We start from the raw sequence: 20,922 nt of genomic DNA, 5'->3' as shown, positions 1-20,922 counted from the left end.
GGGGCTCCCGGGTGGCTCAGTTGGTTAAAAGCATCTGACTTCGGCTCAGGTCATGATCTTGTGGTTGTTGAGTTTGAGCCTGGGGCTGGGCTCTGTGCTGACAACTCAGAGCCTGGAGCCTGCTTCGGATTCTATGTCTCCCTCTCTCTCTGCCCCTCTCCCACTTATTCTCTCTCTCTCTCTCTCTCTCTCTCTCTCTCTCTCAAAAATAAACATTTAAAAAATTTAAAAATAAATTAAAAAATAATAAAAAAATATGTAAGAAGTTTATACTAAACACTGTATAACACTTAAAGAAATTAAAGAAGGCCTAAATAAACGGAGAGGCATATCATGTTCACGTGTAGAAAAAACACAATATTGTCAAGATTTCAATTCTTCTCAAATTTCAAAATCTCCGTAGCCTTTCTTAAAAAGGAAAAGAAAAAGAAGAATCTTAGTTCTTGATCTACACTTCATGATATAGACTAAAATCAACTTGATATATACTTAAATGTAAAACTTAAAACTATTTTAAAACCTTAGAATAAAAATTTTGTGATCTTGTTTTAGGCAAAGGTTTCTTAAGCTCAGTACTATTAACATTTTGAGGTGGGTTGGGGGGGGCTGTCTGTGCATTGTAGGGTGTTTAGTAGCATACTGGCCTCTACACTCTAGATGACAGTAGAAATCCTTCCAGTTGTGACCATTGTGACAATCAAAAATGTCTCTAGACCAATTTTCTCCTGAGGAGCAAAAATATATCCCCAGTCAATAACCACTGAGTCAAGTAAATATGTCTTATCTAGAATACATAAATCACTAACCCTAAGCATAAACAAAACCAAAAACAAAGCAAAACAAAAAAACAGTATTTTAAAAATCTCTACTCTTTAGGAGACACTTTTAAGAAAATGAAAATCAAGTCACAGATTGGATAAAAATATTTGCAAAGCACATATCTGATGAAGAATTTGTATCCAAAATAAATAATCGAACTCAGTAAGAAAAAATATTTGAAGAGACATTTCAATATCATTGATCACCAAGGAAACACAAAGTCAACTATCATGAAATACTATTTCATACCTATTACACTGGAAAAAATTTAAAAATAAAAATACGAAGTACTAGCAAGGATACTAAGCAATTCAAATTCTCATACAATGTTGGTAGGAATGCAATACTTTGGAAGAACAACCACTTTGTAAAATTATGGGGCAGCTTGTTAGAAATTTAAACATACACTTAATTTCTTTACCCAATATAAATGAAAATATATATCCACAGAAATACCTGTATATGTGAATAGTAACTCTATTCATAATAACAAGTCTGGAAACAGCCCACATGTCTACCAACTGAATAGATAAATGAACCATGGCCCATCCACTCAACAAAATAATACTCAGCAATAAAAAGGAATAAGCTACTGATACATGCAAACAATATGAATGAATCTCATGAGCATTATGTTAAGTGAAAGAAGACAGGACAAAAGACCACATATTCCATCTATATGGCATTCTGAAAAAAAGGCAAAATCATAGGAAGAGAAATCAGTTCAGTAGTTAAGGCTACCTTTGCGTACCCCAAGAAACAGGAAAGAAGTAACTTCTCAAGGGAGGTTAAAGGCCCTACATTATAGGTGATAACAAGAACAGATGCAGGGATTCCACTTATTTCTTCAATAAATATTTAGTGTGCACCTGTTTTGTGCAGGGACTCTTGGTTCGTAGAGATACCACGGTGACAAAATACAGCAAACAGTCTGTGTTCTCAGGGAGCCAACAGGGAGGGCCATGAAGAAAACAGACAGGGTCATATGATAAAGAGGCTCTGGACGGAGGAATAACTCTCAATATGGTGATCCAAGAAGGCAGATGATATATAATAAGAAGAAATCGACCATGTCAAGCTATGGAGAAAAGGGAACAGCAAATGCAGAGGCCCAGGGGAGTGTAGTTAGCTCACTGTTTTCAAGGAATAGAAAGATTATTCTGGTTGGAGGATACTGAGTGACAAAGGAGTAAGATGTAGGTGAGAAAGGTATGCAGTCTGGCAGAGGCAATAAAATTTCAATTTTACTAAAACTACAAAGGTTATTAAGGTTCACATGACCACATATGGATTCATACATTTGGAGAAATCTAGAACATATGAATTGTAGCATAAACAATTACTTTTACATATAGGGAATTGCATCTTGAAGGTAAAGGATCTTCTCTCATTATTGCACAGTCGAAAGAGGTGGCAGATTATGAAGCTTAAGATTCATGGGCCACCTGGGTGGCTCAGTGAGTTGAGCATCCGACTTCGGCTCAGGTCATGATCTCATGGTCTGTGAGTTCAAGCCCCGCATCGGGCTCTGTGCTGACAGCTCAGAGCCTGGAGCCTGCTTCGGATTCTGTGTCTCCCTCTCCCTCTGCCCCTCCCCAACTCATGCTTGTGCTCTCTCTCTCTCTCTCTCTTTCTCAAAAATAAACATTTTAAAAAAAGATTCAGACAGGGGATAAATTGGAGCTCTAGCTCTTACTAATCACATGTCTTTCCAGGGCCTCAATTTTATCATCTAATAATGGAGATAATAAATACAATTCTGTTTTTTTCTTTACCTTGCAGAGCTGTTATATGGAACAATTAATCATATGGAAATACTCTGTAAAGAGTTAATTCCCTTAGCAGATATAAATTATTATACCTCATGAACATACTTCTAGAATAGAATGTTCTGTGATACATTATGATTGATTCTGATACAATATATTACATGTTTCTGCTACAGTAACCACATATAGTCAACTTTTAGTATCCTTGCTAATTGAGAAAATTTTTCAGGTAATACAAAATTTGTTTTATTTCCCTCTGAAATAGATTATATTTTATAGCATATTGGCTTTATAATTATATTTATCCTGAGTTCTTACATAATTTGCAGGCTTCTGAAAATGAACATTTCCAAAACTGAACTCATTATCCCTCCACAGCAGCCTTGTTCTCTCATATATGCCTTTGTTGGCATTATACTGTTCACCTATCACCCAAAGTAGAAATACCTCAACTCTGTGACCTTTATCCCTACTTCCAACCAACCACCAAGGCCTCTCAATTCTTAGACATCTCTTGTAAATTTAGACCCTTCCACATTTCCATAGACCTCTTCCTTGGAAACCACATCACCTGTTGGAAGATTAACAATTGCTATTATTTCTGGAGTACCCATGTGCCAGGCACTGTTCTAAGCCCTTTAAAATCTTTGGATTGCCCCAGGAAGAAGGTACTGGTTATGACTCACAATTTATAAATGGAGAAACCAAGGCACAGAATATTTAAGCACCCTTCCCAAGGTCAAGCTGATACATGGCAGAACCAAAGTTACCCCCCACCACACACACACACACACACACACACACACACACACACACAGTGAGTCTGATTCTAGTCTAACTGCATAAAACCTCTTCTGTGTCAAGTTCTAGGTCACCTAACTTCCCCTCACCCTGGACTTCAGCTCCACATGACTGCCACAAAACTTTCTTCCAAAACAAGTCTGATCTTGTCATTTCTTCGCATTTAATAACATCCTATGAGCCCATTATTGCCTTCAGGAGACACTTCCTAACATGAAAAATAAGGGCCTTAACCACTTAGCCCAAATCACCTTTCTCATCTATCATCAGATCCCATAATCAACCTACAGTCCTGTAGTCCTGGTGCCCTGAGATTTCCACAGCATTAGGTCCAGGCCCCCCAGCCTCTGCAAATGCTGTTTTTCTACTGGAGAAGATACTCCCCTATTTCTCTGCATGTGCCAGTCTGACTTCAAGATATAGATCAAATAGCACTCAAAATCAGTTTTATCACTATACAGTGGGCATAAGTATTCTCTTCCTCAACTCCCAAGGGTACTATGAGGACCAAGTGATATTAAGTAAAAACTTTGTAAGACCAAAGTACTTATGTGGTAGGGAATAGCAAAGCTATTCAACTATAAGGTTTTACAGTCTTCCCCACTCCCACCAACTGGTCTTGGAAGGAGTAAGATTCATTCATACTCTTCCTTTTCGTGGACTGATGAGGCAAACATGGGAAGCCTAAAAGAGATATTCAACCAGTCAAAATGCCATAGAGTTTTGAGGGTTTGTACTGAAAAAGGAGGGGTTACCTACTATTTATGTATGTGCAGACTGATAACGTCAGAAAGATGAGGACAACTTGTGGATGGTTTGGATGTGTTTTATATATTCCCTGTCATGCCTTCTTAAGAGAGATACAAATGGTTCTTCAAATGGTTTGGGGTTTCCTTTTTTTTTTTTTTTTTAAAGAAAAGCACTGCGTGTGAGCCCTGGGAAGCTGTGGTGGTGGAGTGAGATCACCTCACATCCAGAGCCATACAAAGGTTACACTCTGCCCCTTTAGGGTATGATAAGTGCAGGGTGGAGGGGTCTCCAATTGCAAGTTTTTATTTTATTTTATTTTGCAATTCCAATTATTTAATTTTGAGAAAGAGAGCAGAGGCACTCGAGTAGGGGAGGGGCAGAGAGAGAGGGAGAGAGAATCCATGCTGTCAGCCCAGAGCCCGACGCGGCACTCGATCCCACGAACCATTGAGATCATAACCTGAGCTGAAATCAAGAGTCAGATGCTTAACCAACTGAGCCACCCAGGCGACACTTGAGGTTTCTGGCTGAGGTTTCTGTGAAAGCCATGTCACTATAAGACCACCACACAGATGGGATTTAAATAGCTCCCCCCTGTGGGTGTAAGTCCCCCTTTGATCCCACCACACAGGCAAATGGTCTCTTGTCTCTGCTTGCAATGCACTTTGTTTATCCCCCTGTTATGGTATACCTTGCTGTATCACAATGTCCTGTTAACATGACTTCCACATACACACACATACCTTCCCTGGAGAATGCGAGTGCCTCAACAAGGATTAAATAATATTTACCTTCATATTCCTAATATCTTCCATGCTTCCTAGCCCTGGTTGCCTGGAGAGATGCAAATCCCAGGACAAGGAAAAGGCACAGCTCACTTTCTCCAATTCTAATTCCTCTTATTAAAAGTGTCCACAGAGAGAAGTCTTTATGTTCTTGTAGCCCCTTTGTTAGTTCTAATATTCATCAGAAGTCCACGCTTTACAGAAAAGGAAAATAAGAGGTTTTCACCAGGCGACAAGGGGTCTGAGGTCTAGGGCCACCTCAGCCAGCGAGGGTCTCTAGACAGGTCCGGCCATGCCCCGAGCTTCAGTTCCTCAACTGAGGAATTGGGGCTCGATGATCTTTATGGATTTTTAAGCTCTAAAAATTCAGGGCTCCCTTAGTAATACTGGGCCCTACATGCCTCTGGCAGGGGGCCGCGATGGGGGTGGAGGCCAAAAGTAAACAAATAAACAGAAAATTCTAGAAGTGAGAGGTGCTCACTTCACTAGAGTTTCTGTTTTCTTTGGACCACTTCTGTGGCTTCTCAATCTCCTCAGCAGAAAGCTCCGCTCTTCATTCCTGATCAGGTGTCTCCAGGACAGACAAAGGCAAAATGATTTGCAAAGAAGCCAAAAGGGGAATTCTGTAACTGTGTATTTTTCCACTCTGTTCTAATTTAAAACCACTTACAAGTGACAACTCCCAACCTGAGGCAGGTGCCTCCTGGTAGCTCATTATACCCTGGGGACCCCATGTAAATCTTTTTTTCTGAGAACAGCTATTGTCTTCCAAGGAAAAGCTTTTAGCATAATGGCAGGCTGAATAGAACATTGCTTTTGAGAATATTTTTAAGAAAAAGAAAAAGAGAAAGGTATTCTTTAGTAACTACAAATGTAGCTTCCTGCCTCCCCCACCTCAGGCCTCCTGGAAAGAACTGTGTGTGAGCCCCTGTGGTAGAGTGATGTCACCTCACCTCCTGAGACATACAAAGGTTACGCTCTGCTCTTTTAGGGTATGATAAATGCAGGGTGGAGGTGTCTCCAATTGCAAAAATAGCAGGTCCACCCCCTCCCATCCACCTTTGTTGTCTCCTGACTTCTCACAAGTCAGTGAGTCAGGCAGTGACAAGTCACCTCAAGAATGAGAGTTTCTAATAAGAGAACGGCATTTTCCCTCAGAAGATGCCCACAAATTAATTCCTCCTCTCAGGTAACTCTTGAGAACAGTCAAGACAATATTGTTACAGGGGGAAATATGTCCAAAGGGAGAAAAATAATTGGCAATAAAGCCCCCGAAAAAAAAATGAACCATCCATCACAGAGATGTAGCCCCCCAAACTAAAAAGGGACCCAACTTCCTCAGGACTGAAATGGGGATTTAGAATATGAGGTTATGGGGGACGTGTGGAGAAAATGGAAGTCAACAAAATGGCGGTGGGCTTTAATAAGCAGCATGTCCTGTCTGTGTGCCTTTCTGGAGAATATCCCAGGGAAGGGCAGATCCCTAAGGAGGGGGCCACCCTGGAACTCTGGGCTAGAGGCCTGGGGTCTCTTCGCTGAGCCACCACTTACCACCCTGGTGGGTGCAAGCTGGTTATTTACCTTTAGTGAGCCTTAACTTTGCTGTCTGCAATATGGGGAGAATGACAAGAGTCTGTGAGAGCACACTTAGCCCTTCTGCAAGAAGCAGAAAGGAGGCCTGGTTTAGGGGGATGGCTGAGCCTCACAGACCCCGGAACCATTCTCCTCTCTGGGCTTCTCGCCCTCACACACTGGGGTTTGAGTAAACAATGACCTTCAGTTCATGGGGTGCCTGGGTGGCTCAGTCGGTTACACGTCCGACTCTTGGTCATGATCTCACAGTTCGTGAGTTCAAGCCCCACATCGGGCTCTGCGCCTCTCTCTCTGCCCCTCCCCCATTTGTGCACACATTCATTCTTTTTCTTGCTCTCTCTCAAAATAAACATTAAAAAAACAAATGACCTTCAGTTCAAATCCAAAAACCAAACCACACACACACACACACACACACACACACCATCCCTGATAAGCACATAAACTTAAGAAAATATGAGTTCTCAACTCTCTACTTAGAAGTTGCATATTCCGAGCATCTACTAAAGTACCTATTAACACATAATGTATTAAGGATTTAACCATGCAAAGTATAATCATGCCAGAACACCATTAGCCAATGGAGCCTAGTCCCAGAAAGCACTAGAAACGACTTCCTGGATCAACCTTGCCTTCCAAACCTATCCCCAGACCTGCTCAGGTGATGCCTTCTGCTCCAAACTGATGGAGCCCCCACTCCATTCTCCTGGACACTGTTCACTCCTCACTCACACTCTGCTCTCCAAATCCCAAAGGTCTGGGGTTCCTTTGACATCTGGAATCCTTCCAGTCAGGAAGGGCCTGGACCTGCTAATTCCCAGATACCTCATCCACCAGGAGCCTAAAGCTAGAATGAGCTGTATGTCCTTTTGTAATGGCTCCTTTGATCGTCAGTTTCTCATCAAGCCTGTCTCCTCCGTAATGATTTCAGGGACAATCTTTCAGAGAACGACCCTGCTCATTGTCCCACTGAAAAGGGCAGACAGTGACTTTGCTCTTGGAGCTCTGCCAGCATTTTGGCTCTGAGGGCTCAGATCTCAAAGTGTAAAGTGAGTCTCTCTGGGGACCACTGTCAGCACCCATCCTCAATTCTCCAGACACCCGTAAAAGATCCACCAGGGAAACGGCTACCACTAAGCTGAAAATATAGTTATCAAGAAAATAAGGCTAATTATATCCAGGAAAATACCTTTTTATTTATTTCTAAAAATTTTTTTTAATGTTTTCATATATTTTTGAGAGAGAGAGAGAGAGACAGAACATGAGTGGGGGGAAAGGGCAGAGAGAGAGACAGACAGACAGAATCTGAAGTAGGCTCCAGGCTCTGGGCTGTCAGCACAGAGCCCAACGTGGGACTCGAACTGATGAACGCGAGATCATGACCTGAGCTGAAGTTGGACGCTTAACTGACTGAGCCACCCAGGTGCCCCTATTTTTTTAAATTTTTTAATGTTTATTTATTTTTGAGAGACAGAGAGAGCACAGCAGGGGAGGGGCAGGGAGAGAGGAAGACAGAATCCAAAGCAGGCTCCAGGCTCCGAGCTGTCAGCACAGAGCCCAACATGGGGCTCAAACCCATAAACCATGAGCTCATCACCTGGGCTGAAGTCGGACACTTAACTGACTGAGCCACCCAGGAGCCCTGGAAAATATCTTTTTTAAAAAAATGCTTTCGAAATATACATCAAATCACATTATCCTTCTAGGAGACTCTCTGGAGCCCAGACCCCTGGAAGGAGTAAAAGTAATCAATAAATTGTCCTTGATAATCTCTAGTCCGGGACTTTTGGACCAGGGAACCAGTCTCAAGCAAGGGACCTACCTTCTCCCTGGGCCCCAGAGCCACGCTGTTACGTCTTAGGTTTCTGAAAGAAGACCAAAGTGATAACCCTACACAGAGGAAAGAACATGTTCCGGTGCACAAAATACCTCCTTATGAGGAGTGAGGGTCAGCCACTGCACTAGAAACTGGCCAAATCCCAGCTAGATACTCTGAAACTGGCCTGGCCCCGGGGAGGGAGGAAGAGGGTGAGACCACTCAAATTCACCTGGATGGAGGCCTGCAGGCAGGAGAGCCTTGAGCTCCTTTGCTATTTTCTCATTCTAAAACAATGCATCACATTTTGTGGTTGAAAGGAAGTTAAGTGGTTTTATTACTGATTTACAGACATGGTTAATTGCAATTTAGAGGGTAGGTGGTATTTATATTGTGCTGGATATTTCCTTTCTCAGAAACACAACATGGCATGTATCTGTATATACATATCGCAACCTGCTGAGAAAATTGCTTCTTCTGCAGCCCAGAATCCGTAGCCCATAGTCTGTGACTATTCCCAGCACTGCAGCCCAGCCACGCAATCTCCACTCTGTACAGGGATCTGAGGAGTCTGAATCTTCTCCCCCCACCCCCACCCCCGCCTTCCTGCCACAGCATCTGAAACATCCACCATGGAAAGGCTTACACTGAGTTGGGAAAGGAAAATGAAATTCACCGTGAGCCGGAAGAGGGTAATACATCTAGTTGTGGTCCACTCAGTGTGACTTGCTTTAACAACTAAGCTGGCTTCTAATAATGTGAGGACACAAGACAGCGAGGAGGGAAAGTTCTGGTTTTGAGTGGAACCTGAATGTAATGCTGAACACCTGCTTGAATGACAGTGTTCGGACATCTGTTGGGTGTATGGACTCTGCAATCAGAGTAACAGAATCGGAAACTTGGCACCACCATGGACCAGGGTAGTTAACTCCCCTTAGCCCCATTTATCTCATCTGTAAAATGGATGACTTCAACCACCATCACAAAAGATACCAACCAGCTGCATCGTCCATACAAATAAGACTCCGTACGGGCACCTGGGTGGCTCAGCTGGTTAAACATTCGACTTTGGCTCTGGTCATGATCTCACGGTTCGTGAGTTCAAGCCCCACATCAGGCTCTGTGCTGACAGCTCAGAGCCTGGAGCCTACTTCGGATTCTGTGTCTCCCTCTCTCTCTGACCCTCCCCCCGCACCTCTCAAAAAATGAATAAACTTCAAAAAAAATTTTTTAAGAAAAATAAAAAGATAAAGACTCTGTACCACCAAAGTAGGTTACAACTCATCTTGCATGACTTGGCAATAGAAGATGCTAGCATGGTCAGGACACTAGCTTCTGTCACATTTTTGCTGATGACCTCAGATTAGTCCCAGGCCTGGCTCCAGAATTTGCAGGGCCCGCAAAATGAAAATGCAGACCCCCATGTTCAAAACCTTTTTAAGACTTGAAACGAAGTCCATGGCCCTTCTAAGCATGGGCTCTGAGCGACTGTGCAGCCGGCACACCTATGAAGAATAGCTCTCATTAGTCTTTTCTCATCGAGCACAGCCCTGGCTTCCTCAGGGTCCAGCTCGAGGACTGTCACTTGCAAGTCTATCGTGTCAAAAGGAAAGTGAACAGCATGCTTTCCACCATCACATGGGTCTTCCCCATGCCTGCCTGCGCTACCTCTTGAGATGAACAACAGCTGACATATCAGCACATGTTGAAGAGAGAAAACTGTAATGACACACGAGAGAATGCACTTAGGATCTCTAATCTTACGCCGCAGACAGAAACCAGCCTCCTTTGATTCATATAAAGGTGCTTAAAGGTGCTTTAAGATTTCTTTTTTTGTTTTTAACTGAACTATTTCAGAGTGTCAAATTATTCAGGGACCTTTGCCGTGTCTCCAGTCCTCTCCTTAAAGCAGGAATGATCTTTCTAGTTATGACACCAACCAAAGCACCTGTGTCAGCATATGAAAAACTGAGAGAGCAGAGGCAATCCATCCCATAATCGGACATTGGGTCCTGCCCAGCTCCTATTTAGAAACTGACACTTCAGAACACAGGCTCACATAAATCCACTTTGTTACATAAATTATTGTTTGGCCAAGGTTGCACTAGAAAAACTGCTGTCTCTAACTTCCAAGAACGGCTCACATGCGAGCGGAGGACTCCGTGACTGTTACAGAAACTGCTCTTAAATTCATAAAACATGTAAGAGAAGTTTTTGGAAAATCCCTTATTATTCATGAAAGCCTTTTAGGGCTTCATTAATTCAGATGGGATAATCAGTTGTTGATTAGCCAGGTTGTTAAGCATCCATTGTCAGATGTTGATGGGGTGTGAGAAATTACATTTTGCATCCACCAAAGAGTCACCTGAACACAGTTAGCACTTCATCAGGTAAGGTTGCATCTTCTGGGGATAAATTGGCCAGATTTTTACTCCCCAGTCTTTTCTTTCATCTCGCAAGGTTTTCTGTATTGCAAAGCCCTCCTCATTCTGTTTGGTGGTTTATCTTGCCTATCTAAGGTCTAAAATATGTCAGAAGCCAACTTTGAAAGCTAATTGGTTACAGGTAAGTCAGATTTGTGGTCAGGGCTCTAATGTTACAGGGGCACTTGTGTGTGTGTGTGTGTGTGTGTGTGTGTGTGTGTGTGTGTGTATCTGTGTGTGTGTGCGCGCGTGCACATCTGCATGTGTTGGTTTGGTCTGACGGTTCTTGGCTAGAGCCTCTCCCATATTGTCAGCCCTTCAGATCCAAATGGTGTTGAAGTCCTCAAGAGGATTCTTCAGCAAGGGCTCCATCCACTTCCTTCCTTCCCAGCCCTTGTCTGGCCGTGGGAGCAGTATAAAGGCAGTGAGCATGGGGAGGACAGGCCCTGGATTCAAGGTTGGAAAATGTGACTCCAGTCCTGGTTCTGTTTTAGGAGAGGAAGTGACTGTCACCAGTAAACTGTTCTCAATTCCAGCAAGCCTTCATCTCCCTGACAATTTTCAGTTTATTTTTTTTCTCCCTTTAACAACAGAGCAACATTAACATTTATTCTTTGTGCTGTGCCAAGAGTTGGAAATGCATTTCTATAAACATAAACTGGTCCTCAGACCTTATGGAGCTTCTGATCTGAGGGACAGGAAGCTTCCAAGGCTGTGAGGACACCCCATAATCACCAAATCTTCAAAGGAGGTTGTTTTTTACTCACGGAACTGTTCCAGGTGGTCAGCACTATCGGACTCGGGCATGGCTGTGATGGTCACCAATGGACATGAATTCCCTCCCAGAGTCTGGCAGAGAACATCCTGGCGGAAGTATACTTGCTTGGGGTTCACGCTTTTTTCCAGGATGTCAAGGTGAGTCTGGAGCAGAGACGAGGCAGAAGTGATTGTTATTCATGAAATATTTTTGACAACCACAATAGAAAACAGCAGCAAAGCTTATATTCATGTAACTCCCTATAGGCTGGAAGTACTTTTGTTCACTTAATGTGCCCGATATTGGGCATTAAGTGATTAAAAAGGGGGCTATTCCTACTAGCTAGGAGTTCAGGGAAGCTGAACAGGAAACAGTTTCTGCACATGTCTGCACCAAGGATATCTGTTTCCGAGTGGTACTGAAAGCAAGAGGGCAGGGCAGACAGCAAGCCTCTCATCACTAAGGCATATAAAGAATGTAGCCGCCACGAAAATAGAGCACACCCAGGGCACTATGAGACAGAGAGCTGCAGCGGCACAAGGAACATAAAGAGCATTGTGACCCATCGGAGGACAGTACAAAGCACAATCCAGGGTGGAATTTGAGGTGAAGAGAACAATGACCCAGTAGTGATTAATTTTCCCTACCCTACCTTCCCATTCAAACACTCATTTAAAACACAGAAAGACACAGAAATGGAATAGTCATTGAAACTAAGACTCTTGGTCAACAATCTTTAAGACCTCTGACCATATTTTCGCCAGCTCGAACTGTGGGACTAATCAGAAAGAGGTGAAGAGACTTCCTCCCACCCACACAACGTATCCTGACAATGGCGACATAGTAACCTCAGTAACCAGAGGGAGAAGCTGTCCCCTTCAGCACAAGACCATCAGTGTACAAAAATTATCCTTCCAGCTGAAAAGCTCAAGTTTTCACCACAATCAAGTTGGCATCAGGACCAAGGAGAAACTGCCCACCTTGTTCTTTTGAGAAATAACAAAAGAACATGATAATAACATGAAACAAATATGAATCCTATGAAAATGTGTATAAAATATTCATAAAATATATTATTAAAAGGGAGTAGTACCTTCAAAAGTAAAGGGTGTGTTTGTGTGAAAAGCATTCACTGTGGAAGTGGTAGGCAGACAAGTGGCTCCCCCAAAGATCCATGCTCTAATCTCTGGAATCTATAAATATGTTACCTTCCGCAGCAAAAGGGACTTTGTAGATATATTAAGGATTAAGTTCTACTTGAGATACAGATTTTCTACTGCATTATTCAGCTAGGGCCAATCTAATCACAAATACTTAAAAGCAGGGAACTTCTCCCATCTGCAGAAAGCGAGAGACAGCAGCACGAGGACTCAGGCTGTCATTGCTGGCTTTGAAGATGGAGGAAGCGGGTCAAAAGCCAAGGAACATGATGTCCTCAAAGAGCTGGAAAAGGATTCTTCTCCAAGAGCCTCCAGAAGGAACATAACCCCAACACCTTGATTTTGTCCTAGTGAGACCCATGTTGAACTTCTAACCTAAGAGCTATAAAGCAAAATAAAACAAAAGCTTATTATTTGAGCCACCAAGTTTGGGACAATTTGTTAGAGTAGCAACAGAAAATTAACACACAAATAAAGAAGAAAAAGACTTGTCTAAATTAAGTAAAAATTTTAGCATCTGCGTAAAAGTAGACTAAAACCTATTGTACCCCATTGAAATATCTGAGTTGCAAGGAGAAAGAAAAAGTCCAAAGGAAAGAAAAGATTACCAGATGACTCAGTATGACCTTTCCTCTAGCCTCAGGAATAGCTGAAAATGTGACCCTGAGTCATACTTTCTTTACAACTGAAACCCCAAATCATCTACCTCCACATAGCCTACTGACTTTATTATCCCCTGTCTGCCTCAACATAACTTTACTAGTCTAGGAAGGTCTTGCCCAGGAAAATATAAATCACAAATAAATTTATTGTTCATTCCAGGAACATCTCATCAACTCTTCAACAGAAAGCAACAACTGATTCTTTGATTCAAGATGCATGGAGACCCAGTCCTCATGATTCTTGCCTTACAGTGTCCCCCAATCTTAAACCACTGTGTCATGATCTTTACCCAATGCTAATCAAGCCCCCACATTTAAAAAAAAATTATTTATTTGAGAAAGAGTACATATGCACACACCAAGTGGGGAAAGGGCAGAGAGAGAGGGAGAGAGAGAATCCCAAGCAGGCTCCATGCTGTCAGTGAAGAGCCCTAAGCAGGGCTCTAATCTACAAATGTGAGATTATGATCTGAGCCAAAATCAAGAGCGGGCGCTCAACCAATTGAGCCACTCAGGTGCCCCTGAATAACCTTCTTTTAACAAGATTTAAAGACTTAATATACATCTCACCTTTTCCCTACCCCTTTTGAGATATTATCAAGACCCTGTCACATTCTTCCTTGTGAAGTATATTGGTTTTCTCTCGCTGCTATAACAAATTGCCACAAATTTAGTGGGCTAAGGCCACACAAATTTATTGCCTTATAGTTCTGGAGGTCAGAAGTCCAAAATGGACCTTACTGGGCAAAAGTCAAGGTGTTGGGAGAATTACACTCCTTCTGGAGGCTCTAGAGGATAATTCATTTCCTTGCCTTTACCAGAATCTAGAGGTCACCTGTGTTCCTTGCCTCATGGTGCCTTCCTCCATCTCCAAAGCCAGGGATCCATAATGCCCACCTCTGCTTTCATGGTCACATCCCCTCCTCTGACCCTGACTCTTCTGTCTCATTCCGTCATGTTTAAGGACCCTTGTGATTACACTGGACCCAACCTGATAATCTAGGACAATCTCCCCATCTCAAGACCCTTAACTCAATTACACCTGCAAAATCTCTTGTACTCCATGAAGTAACATCATCACAAGTTTCAGGGATTAAGATGAGAACACCTTTGGCAGTTGGGGTGGGGGGAGCCATTATTCTGCCCAACACACAAAGGGAAGCAATAAACTCAGATTTCTCTTAGAAACATGTTGCTCTGGTGATATTTCTGGGACCAGAATTTGACACAGTATTAAGTAAAATAATTAGAAGGAGCATGTCTATCCCAGATTCAAGAGAAGAATTCAACTGAGGCCCATGTACCCAACCAAACCTTTGTACTTCATTCTTGTGATTGTTCATTGAGTAAAGAGTACCAGGTATTTTTGAGATGCCCTGAGCTGTTGACAGGGAGACAGTCACTCCCCCAGAGGAGACAAGGTAAGTAACAAAGTGTACATACACAAACACATGTAAACCAAAAGGTCTATGCAGATAGCTAGGTATGAACATGGAAGAAACCCTAGGGTTGATGGTTTTCCTAGGCTATGATCAGCTTCATCTCTCAAGACCACACATGTCCCTAGTTAAGAGTGACTAGGGCAAAAGAAGCCATGCCTGGAGTCTAGAGACCTTCACTGAGCCCTTTCTGTGTATGTTGTGGTTGTTTGTTTCCTTCTCAAGGATGAGTCAGCTTGGCTCTGGTAAAGCCTAGTCTTGTGTGTTTGCCGATCTAACTAAAATCAACACCACTGCACCTTATTGAGAAGAATGGGGGGTTGCACCCTACAGTGAAGATTATTTTTAAGTAGTAGGCATGTGCATTTGTGTGTGTGTGTGTGTGTAAACCTATAAATGTACATAGATGTACATGCAAAAAATTATCCTTGGGTCTTACTTCCTTCTGCAACACTAGATGCCAGAGGAAAAGGATTACCGCTTAGTGTTTGACAGTAGAAAGGATTGTTACCCAGTGAACCTACAACCAGCCAAGTGTTTGCTCACGTGCATATATGGTACATTCACATGTGCAAAAGCTCGAAAGCACATCACCTTATCTTTCCTGAAAATAATAACTGGAAGACATACCGCCCCAAAATCAAACTAAGAAACGATATAATAGGACAGTCCAGTTACACAAGGCTTGAGTCTACACAACAATTGAAATATGGTTACTATGTAATACGAACATAAAAGACAAATATAATAATACAAATATAAAACAATAATACAATTACATGAAGCAAATATAAATATAATACAAATGTAAATATATACAAATATAGTAATGCCACCATAAAAATAATTATATAGGGAGAAAATACAGATTATCAAATCTTAATAATATCTGATTCTAAAATGAAATTAAAAAGAGATGTGCAAGGGAAGAATTAAGTAAAACAAAATATGAACTTTTTAAACTTTCAGACATAGTGATATTATATAATCTTTAAAAATGGAAAGGTAATATATTGAGATGACTAACAGGGTAGGCTCTTGCGTCAAACTGCCTAGGATCAAATTTGGGCTGTGGGTTCTGGAAAAGTTATGTAAATTCTGTATTAGCCTCTTTGTGACTCAGTTTTCTCATCTTTCAAATGTGTATAAAAATACCCACCTCAACCAGTGGTTGCTACTTAACCATATGGTGTATGTGAAAAGTGCCTGTCATATAGGAAACACTCAATTTTACTTGTTATTTTTGATAGAGAAGTAAAAGTTCAAATATGTTTTTATTATTAATTTATTGATCTATTTTTTTTAATTTGAGGAAGAGCATGTGAGCAGGGGAGGGAGAAAGAGGGAGGGAGGGAGGGAGGGAGAGAGAGAGAGAGAGAGAGAGAGAGAGAGAATCCCCAATAGGCTCCATGCTCAATACAGAGCCCAAAGTAAGGCTTGATACCATGACCCTGGAATCATGACCTGAGCCAAATTCAAGAGTCAGACGCTCAACCAACTGAGTCACCCAGACAGCCCCAAATATGTTTTTTTAAGAACAAAAAGGGAAACACTAGTTGAATTATAAACACTAAAGAGAAAAAAAATATGAGAGAAAATATGGTCGGTCCATGTTGTATAAGAAAGAGACAGTGGGGAGGGAAAGAGAGAGAGAAAAAGAGGAAGGAAGGACAGAAGGAAGAAAGAAAGGAATGAAAGAAAGAAGGGGAAGGGAAGGAAGGGAAGGAAGGAAGGGAGCATGGGAGAGGAAGGGAAAGAGGGAGGGAGGGAGGAAAGAAGTAAAAAAGGAAGGGAACAAGGGAGACAGAAAGAAAAGCAAAGAAGCATGGAAAATAGCATAAAATAAAAGTGACAGAAGGAACACCAAAAATTGTTATAAGTAAAGATTAAACATCCTTATTAAGTGACAAAACCTTTCAGATTCATTTTTTTTTAAATCCCATTGCATACTGTATATAAGAAGTACTTTCAGAGAAAGAAAAAAATACATAATGTGTATGAAAACACTCCTAAATTATCTATTTTGTTTGCTTCCACTAAAATATTTTAGGGGCAGAAATACTGAAACGTAAAGAATAAGCAAACATAAATTAAAGCAGGCATGGTGATAGTAATATATGACAAAGTCATATTTAAGACCAAGTACATTAAAAGGGATTTAAAAACCTTATTTTGATAAAGGGCAAAATTCACAATGAACATATAAAACTCATAAATCTTAAGAATCAAGTAACATAGACTGAAATATATAATGCAAAAACAGAAGAAGGAGAAAAATAGTACAATGAGTGGGAGAGTCTTTAAGAAAGTGTTGAATAAATCACTTCCACAAAAATAATGATATACAGCATTTGAACAATACTGTTTTTATAGGTAAATGTCAAATTTTGTCTTTACAGAGAGCATTATTTTGTTCTTTTTCTCAAACATCCTCGGAACTGTAACTAAAATTAATCATATACAGGGCCTTTTAAAAATTCCCTAAATTGGGGTGCCTGAGTGGTTCAGCCATTTAAGCATCCAACTCTGGATTTTGGCTCAGGTTATGGTATCATGGTTTGTGAGTTCGAGTCCCATGTCAGGCTCTGTGCTGACAGAGCAGAGCCTGCTTGGGATTCTCTCTCTCCCTCCCTCTCTGCTCCTTCCATGTCTTTCTCTCTCTCTCTCTCAAAATAAATAAATGAACTCTAAAAAAATAATGTAAAAAATAAATACATAAAAATAATTTTTTTAATTAAAAATAAAAATGCCCTACAGTTTCCCCCCAAAAGTAGAAATTGTACCAACTACATTATCTGACAATTCAATGAAATTAGGCATATGTAAAAATGGTTTGAAATACAACAAAAGTCAAACTGTTAGGGAATAGAACAATATCCTCCTGAAAGAAGGCTCATGGAAGAAATTCATGTATGAAAAGGAAAATCAATATTAAATCAGTGTAATTAAAGTCCTGGTAAGAGAAATGGACATCTGGTCTCCTGGGAAAGATGGCACAGGACAGGAATGGAAATGTCCCTTTCAGAATGTCAGCCATGTCTTGCCATCCCAGTAAAGGGAAATTGTAGAAATTTAGTTAAAAGAATGAATACAGTTGTGAGTTCAGATGATACTCTCTGATCATAAACAAATTCTTCTAATCACTTTCATAAGTTGCTGGGTGAAAGCTACTCCCAGTATGGGTTATTATTGAAATCTGGACAGAGCAAAACCCATCTCATGATTACTCTCAAGATTCCAGGCCCCCAAACTGGGAAAGCAATATTCTCTTCTGCAGCATCTCCCCAAAATGTGTTCTGCAGAACGTTACTAAGTGCTGAGGGGTGGGCAGGGAGGTGGAGGGACGGGAAATTCACAGCCAAAGCACCCGGAACATGGTGAGTTAAAGAAAATGATAACATTTTCATGGCTGCAGAACTTTTCAGATTCTTTTTTTTTTTAATTTTTTTTTTAACGTTTATTTATTTTTGAGACAGAGAGAGACAGAGCATGAACGGGGGAGGGTCAGAGAGAGGGAGACACAGAATCTGAAACAGGCTCCAGGCTCTGAGCTGTCAGCACAGAGCCCGACGCAGGGCTCGAACTCACTGACCGTGAGATCATGACCTGAGCCGAAGTCGGACGCTTAACCGACCAAGCCACCCATGCGCCCTTCAGATTCTTTAAAACAACAATATCCTGGGGCACCTGGATGGCTCAGTCGGTTAAGCGTCAAACTCTTGGTTTTGGCTCTGTCATAATCTCATGGTTTCGTGAGTTCAAGTCCTACACCAGGCTCTGCACTGGCAGCCTCCCTCTCTGCTCTCAAAATAAATAAGTAAACTTAAAAAAAATAAAACACCAATATGCACTGTAAACTTAGAAGAAAAAGTAGCGAACAGTGTTTCATGAATTTATGTGACTAATAAATTCTTTTTCTCTAAAGATCACACGATCCTGGAATGCTATAGAATATGCTTTGGAAAACATGGTCTTTGCTGAACTGCTTCTATGAGGATTTTTTTTTTTCGTTTGACATTTCATTATGGCTAAGGGTCCTCATAGGCATGGGGGAGGCTTCTCAACACAAGAACTGACCATTGTTCTGTGATGTCACAAAGTTACAAATAGGCCACAGCTCTTTGGTGTCTGATGCCAAATCTAAAAAAAATAATAATAATAAAATCTAGATTTTATAAATCATGTGACCTGCTTCCCAAAGCAGTTTTGGAGGCAGGCTGGTCTACTACAGAAGTCATCAAACACAATTGAGTGTGAAAGAAAAAAGTGAAAAATAAGGGTACCTGGGTGGCTTAGTTGGTTAAGTGTCCAACTGTTGGTTTAGGCTCAGGTCATAATACCACAGTTCATGAGTTCAAGCCCCATGTCGGTCTCTGCGCTGAGAGTGCAGAGCCTGCTTCAGATCCTCCCTCTCCCTCTGCTCGCTTGCTCTCTCTCTCTCAAGATAAATAAATAAACTTTTTTAAAAAAGTAAAAACTAGGGGCGCCTGGGTGGCGCAGTCAGTTAAGCGTCCGACTTCAGCCAGGTCACGATCTCGCGGTCCGTGAGTTCAAGCCCCGCGTCAGGCTCTGGGCTGATGGCTCAGAGCCTGGAGCCTGTTTCCGATTCTGTGTCTCCCTCTCTCTCTGCCCCTCCCCCGTTCATGCGCTGTCTCTCTCTGTCCCAAAAATAAATAAACGTTAAAAAAAAAAAGTAAAAACTAAAAGCACCATTGTGCTCATGAATACCGCCCTTCAAAACAGCATCACCTTACAGACAGCAGCTACACTAATGGTGAGCACTGCATAATGTACAGAGATGTCCAATCACAATGTTGTATGATGAAATTAATGTTTTGCGTCAACCATACTCAAATAACAAAAACAACACTGTGGCCTTAGCATGTCCCCCAGCAACAAATGCAGGAGGAAGCAAAATTTCAAAGTTTTCTTCTCCTATGAATTCTCTGTTAAATGTTTGATTATTCTATTTTTATGATTAATAATATCACCACTCAACAATGCCTATCATCTTTTAGCTTAAGCTCATTTTCTTGTAACTGTAGTTTTTCATGCAACCATCTCCCCGAATCCCCTCATTGAAATCTCTGTCCTGTTCCACCTGTCCCCAAATATGTAACACCTCTACCCTTAGGGCATTATTCTGGCTCTAGTCATACAGAAGACTTCCAGAAGTAAACCACCTATAAACTTCTGTGGGATTTCCTTTTGTAGAAATGGCTCTGTATTGTTCTCCAGAAAATGGTTTTGAGGTGAATGTTCCCATCTCAGATCCAGCAGGGCCACGTGTAATTGGACATGGCTGGGATAAATGATGAGAGAAACAGGGCTTCTGAATGCATGTGCCAACAACCAAGTATAATCACAGCCCACAGAAGCCACAGGGGTGGGTTTCTTTACAAAAATGGGAATGAGTTCAAGGCAATTACGGGACCCCCTGAGAGGTTGTCTTCTTAGAAGAAAATCCTACCTCTCCATGAAAGACGCCAGGCTGATAAGGTAGGCTGCAGCCTTATGGGCGCCTCTCCACAGGAGTCTCCTGCTCCCCTTCTCCTTTAAATTTCCAGAAAAGACTTCACTTGACCTCAGCAGGTTACCCCGCAATGGCTATTGATAAGGTGAGAAGTACCCGCACTGAAAATCGTTCATTTGTCATTGTTATCCCCTAAACAGCTGTACTCTCTGTGCCCCTAATTCAGAAGAAAGCTCACCCCTAAGGAGATGGCCTATTTTATTTGTATACAGACTAGTTCTCAGTTGTCACTTAAATACACTCATCGGAGACTGGAAGATCTCTCAGCACAAGAGAAGGAGAGATGACATGTATAAGCTAAATAAGATCCAGACAGCCTGCTGCAGGAGGGCTCTAATGGGCTCTGTCCAACTGCCCCAGCCCGCCAGTGCCTCTCTCTCTACATTAAATGGACTTGCTTTAAGAAGGAAGAGAAATGCTTTGTCTCTAGGTGTCTGCTCATAGATTTGCTGATTAGAAAGAAAACATGAATTTCAGATCCTTTTCCCTTTAAAAATAAACGAAGTTATATTACTTATGATTTGGAAAAGAGAGTAAAAAATAATCACTTTAATCAACTACCCTAAGACAACCATAAGTAGCCTTGGCATTTATTTCTTTGGGGTCTTTTATTTG

General features: G+C 41.5%; 1 protein-coding gene across 2 annotated transcripts in view; it reads right to left on the bottom strand.

Annotated features, from left to right (window-relative positions):
* Positions 1-20,922, bottom strand: part of AGBL1 (AGBL carboxypeptidase 1) — a 696,557-nt gene that overhangs the window by 542,410 nt on the left and 133,225 nt on the right. For both annotated transcript variants that reach the window (XM_047086819.1, XM_047086820.1), the window contains exon 16: positions 11,524-11,677. In XM_047086819.1, coding sequence (XP_046942775.1) covers positions 11,524-11,677 — 154 coding nt within the window. The remainder of the gene's footprint in view (positions 1-11,523; positions 11,678-20,922) is intronic.

The sequence above is a fragment of the Lynx rufus genome, unplaced genomic scaffold (genome assembly GCF_022079265.1).
Source record: "Lynx rufus isolate CCGP_SWC_20201006 ecotype Redwood Valley unplaced genomic scaffold, mLynRuf1.p SCAF_21, whole genome shotgun sequence".
Classification (NCBI taxonomy): Eukaryota; Metazoa; Chordata; class Mammalia; order Carnivora; family Felidae; genus Lynx; species Lynx rufus.
This window is presented reverse-complemented; position numbering and strand designations above follow the sequence as displayed.